This window comes from Coffea eugenioides, chromosome 2, assembly GCF_003713205.1.
Source record: "Coffea eugenioides isolate CCC68of chromosome 2, Ceug_1.0, whole genome shotgun sequence".
Lineage (NCBI taxonomy): Eukaryota > Viridiplantae > Streptophyta > Magnoliopsida > Gentianales > Rubiaceae > Coffea > Coffea eugenioides.
The window spans coordinates 76,246,113-76,253,791 of record NC_040036.1 but is presented as its reverse complement, the minus strand read 5'-3'; the positions used below and the strand labels follow the sequence as shown (position 1 = coordinate 76,253,791).

General features: G+C 34.6%; 1 protein-coding gene across 1 annotated transcript; it reads left to right on the top strand.

The window, feature by feature from the left end:
* The first annotated feature begins 3,315 nt into the window (after nucleotides 1-3,315).
* On the top strand, nucleotides 3,316-5,242 carry LOC113761986. Its single transcript, XM_027305208.1, has one exon. It carries the CDS (start codon nucleotides 3,534-3,536, stop codon nucleotides 4,968-4,970), a length of 1,437 nt encoding a protein of 478 aa, XP_027161009.1. The 5' UTR covers nucleotides 3,316-3,533; the 3' UTR covers nucleotides 4,971-5,242.
* Nucleotides 5,243-7,679: the final 2,437 nt, after the last annotated feature.

Sequence of the window (7,679 nt, the reverse complement as noted above, 5' to 3'; positions counted from 1 at the left end):
TTTTGCTTATGGCCTTTAACAGAGTGTGGCATTATGAGGTCCAATCTAAGATCTGCAATAGTCGCATGCATTGCTGTTTTGGGAGGGGGTTGCATCTTAACAGGCTCTGGCACAGGTTTTCATTTCTCTTTGGCAATATGGATGAGGGTGAAAGTGCTACTCTGCTAGAACTCCTCTTTGTGGATTGACATTTGCACAAGGCTGCATGATGCTAAATTTTTGGCCTAGCACCAGCAGTCTCTGTCTCTGTACTGAGCTGCTGTACATATTAAGGTGGTTTATTGGTAATTGGCCTTGGACTTTGCTAATCGAAAGCTCCATTGGTCGGCAGCAAGAATTAACAAATTATGAATAAATCCAAGATTCCATTAATAATTCCATTTAAGAATTCATGGTATAATATGAATAGATATTTTATAGAAATGATAATTTGATTATAATGGATAGAAACTAAAATTAACTTGTAATGAAATAAATGTTTTGAGAGTAAAAAAAATATTTGCAACATATCAACAAATATATCAGAAAATATTTTCAGTGACAAACCAAACACCGGAAAATTATGAAAAAAGGAATTTGGAAAATATTTTCGCTTAATAACCAAACACTGGAAAATTATGGGGAAGGAAGTGATTTTCCAGGAAAATGACTTCGATGGAAAATATTTTCCCTAGGAAAATATTTGCAGTCCAACCAAACGGACCCCTAATGTAAGTCTTTTTAACTCCCCTTCTCCTATTGTCTAGAATAAAATAAGTTATATAATTATTATCATTTTCTAAAAAAAAAAAAAACTTTAGATTTAAATTTTCTTGACGTACCTAAGGTGGTGATTGATAAGAGGGTTTCGGAATGAAAAATTGGAATAGACCCCATAATTATTATTTGGATTATTACTATAGGAATTGGAGTTTTGGAATTATATTTACAAATTTGGAGTTAGCCAATTCCCCAATAACCTGAAAGGTTTTGAACAAAACTCAAGTCTGATTCCTATCTAATTTATTGAAAACAAGCACACTCTTTTATCCCTATCAGCAGCCGACGCTCTTCTGATGCCCCTTCTCCCCTAGAATCTCTACCAATGGAGTATCAACAAATTCTTTCCTCTTCTCTTATCGCACACCTTTTTTTTCCATTTTCTTTAATGTAAGGTTTTCTTCTTTTGGGAATACATAACGAAGAAGCGGATTTAAGAAGATTGGGTTTACATCTTTGCAGCAGAAAAAGGAATCAACAAATCGGTTATTAAGAGTAAAAATATTCTAGATCTCTTCATTATTAGCTTTATATGTTGTCTGTATCTTTAATGGCTTTTACGTTATTTTTTTAAAAATTTTTTATAGTGTATAGATCCATAATGCTGCTAATTTCATTATTGTTCCTGAAACAATTCTAAGTGGCTAAATACTGCAAATTAAAACCAAAACATGGTACGGTAAAGTCGGTAACTAGAGCAGAAAGGAAGCATTTTGGAACATGGCAAGGACGTACTACCTAATTTCCTAGGAATTTGAACAGTAACTCATCATTCATTCATGGTTTACAAATTTCTCCACAAGACAATTATTAATACCCCTACAGTTCAGTCGGAGTGATCTCCTCAATAATGCAAGTAGAGATGGCAATGGGGGCGGTTGCCCGCGCGGGGGGCTCTCGGGGCGGGGGGAATTTTTTCCCCCCATTTAGAAACGGGCGGGGGCGGGGTATACCTGCAAAAAAAAAGTATATATATATAAATAAATATATATAATATGTAATTTAATTAGTTTTAAACTTATGATAATGATATTATTAGTTAGATGTATTATATAATGTATATTAGTGTATGTAATATAATTGATATTATCAATTATATGAATAATTAGACATGTCTACTAATAGAATTTATTAATTAGTTATACTAAATTTACTAATACATTTATACTAAATTTCTAATTAAACTTAATAGAATAACACTTTTTTTTCAAAAAAAAGCACAAACACAATAATGAATTAGTGATTATATTTGTACCAAAAGTGAAAACTTGACTATTTTAGTTGTATTTATTTCATCATGTTGGATTGTATTTAAATAACTTTTGTTTGATTGTTTTTATGAGTTTCAATTGTAAAATTACAATGAATAATAACTTGATGATGTGTTGATATTTTAGTACTTGATTATTTATTAAAATTTTATTATAATAAAATTTTATTAACCCCGCGAGAGCAATTTTATTAACCCCGCGGGGGATGCGGGGCGGGGCGGGACGGGGATCGGGGAGAACCCCGCCCCGTTGCCATCCCTAAATGCAAGTACATCGCTTGTTTTCATGATCTGTTCATGACTGTTACCGTACGTGGAAGTTCAATGCACAGTCTTTGGCTAAAACTCTGCCAATGCAATGCATATTTCGTGCTTCACAAATCACAAAGAAACAAGAGCACAATAATAAGAATAACATAATGAATTTCTAAAGCATGGCTGCTTGTTATGAATTTTTTGAAAATTGAATGCTACTAGTTAATATGGTGATAAATTGTGTTGTCTATCTTGAAACATTAGATAAGATAGTTCTTTTGAGATATGCCACAAATATAGTGGCTTTTGGTGGGGGTTATATCCACTTGCGCTAGAATGATTTTGTAAATTTGGAATTTGGTAATTTTGTGTAGTATCTTTTCCTTTTGGCCAGATGAAGATGATAAAACATTATTTATGTCACAAGATTACTTCTAAGTAATTATTGATATATTACATTTTATGTTAAATGATAACTTGTAATTAGATAACAAAATTATTGATAAAGTTTATGCATTTTCTTGTGATGGCTTACAGCAGGTTTATCTTCAATAGTCCATGTTTTAACTTTTTACAGGTTAGGTTAAAATTGAAAATTTTTTATATTCCATTCTGAAAGAACTAATGAATTAAATATCAACTATGATAATGATACACATTCCTGGTACTGAACCAAACAGATATATTATAATTATAATGAATGCCTCCGTTCCAAACTCAGATGAATGATCTCAAATTCGAATCGGATTCTAAAGTGCGAACCGAACCAAACGCTTTCTGATAATTGGATTGCCAATCCCTTTTTCTCAATACTGTAGCGAGTGAGGATTAGGAGACATGAGCCTTCTTTCGGGGAGTTTGCTTTGGATGTAGGAAGCTGGAACTCTTTCATTTTTGCCCTGAAAACCTGAAGGAAGGAAAATGCGTTACCGTCAAAATCAGCCGTACATAGCAACCAATACGAGGTAAGTAGGAAAATCAGTGAAGCAAAGAGTACTACATAGTGAGAGCTGTTTCGCGTTAGGACCACGTTCACAGCATCTGGGGGGGACCACATTGATGTTTCCTCGTAATAATTGTACTAGTGACTGTAATGTCAGACAAAAGTTAGAGAGCAGACATAATTTTGGTGACTTCCTAGCAGTGAAGAGATGGACATTTCTTCCTATTTCCTCCGCCCTTTTCTTCATCTTTTTTCTTGCAAAAACATGATCAGATCTCTTCAGTTTTAGTTCCCTGAGGGATTTGGATGGGCAAAACTCTCAAGAAAAACCCTATAAATCCCTTTCGTCTTCTGAAAATAATCATGACATCCATAACCTCAGCCTGCTTGTCCTGGATTCCAGCCTTGTGGAACAAATTAGCAGTACTAGGACTAGGAGAGATCCTAGGAAGGCCGTACAGACATATTCCCGACGAAGTCCTCCTGCAAATTCTCAGCAAACTCCCGGCTAAATCTGTCCTAAGATGTCGATGCGTCTGTCGGAGATGGAAGGCCTTGACCTCCACTCAGGAATTTGCGCAGTTGCATTTCCCCCACAGCGTTCCAATGGTTATTGTTGTCCGGCAGAGGGAAGCTGATGAGGAGCGGAAGAAAATATATTTGGTCGACACATGTGAATCCACAGAAGAAACAGCAACCCCGCAGAGCAATCGTTGTAGAATCAGCGTTAACTCTGTCAGGCCGGTTTCCAAATCCGATCGCCAAGAATTCTCGTATTCTTCCAATGGCTTGGTCATTTTCCGGGAGGAGTTCCGGAGATCAACCGCCGGGTTGGAGCACTACGTCCTCCTGAATCCCCTTACGCGGCAGAAGGTGAGATTAATCACCCCTAAAGGTCTGATTTACGGAATCTTTTCCAACCCTTTTGCCAAAGATCAGCACTGTTTGCTCTGGGGAGGAAGATTCCAACGTGAAAACGGGAGCATGCCGTTCAGAATAGTTGTTTTGGGTGGCGGGTCGAACTCGGAATCAGAACAATCTGACGAATCACAAACATCTTGCTGCTGGAGAGAGCTGTACGAGGATGATGATGCTCCGTTTTCATACCAACCCAGGGCTCAAACTCCTCCGGTAATCGTTGACAACGTTCTTTACTGGATGGTTGGAAATCGATATGCAATTGCAAGGCAGAGTTCGCCCTCGCCTCTTCCGAGGACTAGGTTGGCTCCTCGTTGTGCAGAATCAATCATGAAATTGGACACGAAAACAGAGAAATTCTCCGTGATGCCTCATCCAGGTCCGCAAAATCAATACTGCAAGGACGATCCTGAGCACAGCAGGATGCATTTGGTAGAAATGGATGATCGCGGTTTCCTCTGCTTGTGTGAATCCTCCTTGTTCGAAGAGTCGATCAACATCTGGATCTTGAGGCACCAAGATTGCGGAAATAGCATTAGACCATCTTGGATCAGATGGCACAGGGTTGGCATTGACTTGGATGTAGACCGCTTTCCATTTAGCACCTCGAGATCGAATCATAACGTCCAACCTGTTGTGATCGTAGGCAAAGAATTACTACTGGAATGGCAAAACAGGGGGCTATTTGGCCTGAATTTGGAGAATGGTTCAGTGAGGATATTTGACAGAAAACTTGAGCATAGAACCAATGCTTCCATGTACGCTTATACTCCTAGCTTTGTCCCTCTAAGCAACTGCGAGCCCGAAATCTTGATGTCCACATAGGTAGGGGTATACCCATCTATTTAGGACTCTTCAAGTTCAATGAACTTGGTTTTCAATCGGTTGCTGGATTCAGCTATTGGTATGGTCAGAAGGCCACGGTGCATCTTCCTGATTACATTCTCGCATGCTCTATGCATTTGATCAGTTCATGGTAAATCCTTTGATTGCCATTTAATACTACTATACTCCATTTGTCTTCTGCACCTCGATCTGATATTGCGTTTCTGTATCAAGGCTTTTTGGCCCAGTGATCTTACCGTTACCCTTGATTAATTCATGAGCTGTGTTTTTGTGGATGGTGGTTCATTTTTTCTTTTAAAAAAAAAAAAAAATCTTGTGTAAGGTTAAAGAATTTGTGTGTTGAATAATGAGACAGGAGACGAGTAAATTCAACCTAGTAGTAGCTTCTGGGAACGCGTTACTTTTCAAGATTCCAGTCAAAATTGGCTTTTTGGAAAGTGGGACTATGACTTTATGAGCAGAGATGACTTAGTAATTTACTTTGTAATTAACCTTAAAACTCGTTCGCTTTATTGGATGCTGTTAAGATTGGAATAAACAGTTTAAAACATTTTGGCAGTCCTTTCTTCTTTATTCTGACCGTCTCCTGTAAAGCTTCAGAAGCTGATTTAATCAAAAGCAAAAGTTGGAGGGAATTTAGATAGGTTAATTGCCATAAAGTAAGGAGAAAAGGGATTTGATTGATTTGAGACATGGGAACCCTTTCTTAGTAGAAGTTAGCTATTGTCAATGGGAAACTGCTGATGGGTTCATCTCGATTTTCCACAAAGAAAACAAAGGAGGAGTACCAACAATGCATTGTAGTGCATTTACTTTATAGCGGTAAAGACCAGTGGAAGCTAGCAGTACATGTTTAAAAACTAATTTCCTTCCTGTGCAGTGTGAACTTTTCCTTTGGATTTAGGCCTGGATAATGATGCATCAATACACACTATCAATACACACATTAATAGTGTCATGATTGTAATGTTAGTATTTTTGTTTCGAACTTTATCTTCAACAATTCAATATTCAAATCTTAATCTAACATAAAATATATGTAAAGATAGGGATAGTATTGAAAAAAGAGATAAAAAAATAACTTTGATTTTGATAATATGACAAACATTTCGAAGCATTCTAAAATGAAAAAGCATGATAAACATTTTGGGATACAGGTAGTAAACATCTATATCTATATAAATTACGGAAGGGTTTTTGGTTAAAAGCCATCCTAAACCTTTAAACTCTCAATTCCTTTTTTGTAGACTTTCTATTTGTCTAAATTCCTAATATGTAATGAGTTGATTTCAAAATCTTGATTGTAGGCTATATTCTCATCATTTCAAAATTTAAATTATTTCCAAAATCTCAATTCCTTTTATGTAGATTTTCTTTTTATTTTAATTCCAAAAATTTAATGAGTTAATTTCAAAATCTTGATTGTAGTCTATGTTCTCATTATTTCAAAACTTAAATTATTTTCAAACTCTCAATTCCTTTTTTGTAGATTGTCTATTTATTTTAATTCCTAAAATGTAATGAATTAATTTCAAAATCTTGATTGTAGACTATATTCTGATTATTCCAAAATTTAAGTTCTTCCCAAGCTCTCAATTCCTTTTTGTAGATTTATTATTTATTTTAATTCCTAAAATGTAATGAGTTGATTTCAAAATCTTGATTGTAGACTATATATATTATCATCATTTCTAAATTTAAATTATTTCAAATCCTAACACCTTGATGATACACGTGACTTTAACATTTGAGAGAAAAAAAGGAGTTTTTCGATCCACATATATTTTTGGTTATGTATTATAGTAATCTAAATTACTATTGTTTGGACAGCTGATTATTTCCCCAAATATATTTGCTTACATCATCATTACAATTTTCAATACACCTTTTAATCTTTCCAATTACCTTTTTATCTCACATCCATCACATCACAAAAAGTGCTACAGTAAAAATATCTCAAATAACTTACAGTAAAAATTTGCTTACTCCTTTTTTCTTTATCTCCAAGATCTACTTTGTTTTCTATATTTATTATTTGTGTTTTCCGATTATGAGATTATTTAGACAAATGCTGGATTTTACATATTACATTTCTATCTTTGTACATTTTAGACCAATAGAGATATCGGGTTTCAAACCTTTCACTTACACTAAAATAAAAATACGTGAAATAATAAAAATTAAAAATGAAACAACATTTTAAACTATTATGATGGAAAGCAACTTATCCAATTATTAGGCTAAAAATGACTAGTAAATTTAGTAAATGAAACAACAAATGTACATTTTTTTTATTTTGCTATGGGAAGGAAATTCAATTCCCATTCAAAATAAAAATATAAAATGTAGTCAACCAATGGTCTAAATTTGGTTGCACAAAATATAGATAGAGCCTTTAACCATTTTTATCTAAGAAGGTTATTTGTGATAGAGAATAGTAAACAAAAAAAAAGTTTTTCACTAAAAGAAAAACTTAATTCTTATTCTTATGTCAAGTGAAATACCAATACAAGATTATAAATAGTATTTTTTCCCTTAAGAATTTTGTGGCAATCTTGAAGTTTATATATGTAATTAGTCTTGAAAAATTTAGGGGATGGGAAGGGTGTGGGAAGGGGTGGGGAGAGTAAAAAAAATAGGTTTGTGATAAATTTAATTTTTATACATTATAGTGCATTGATGACACAT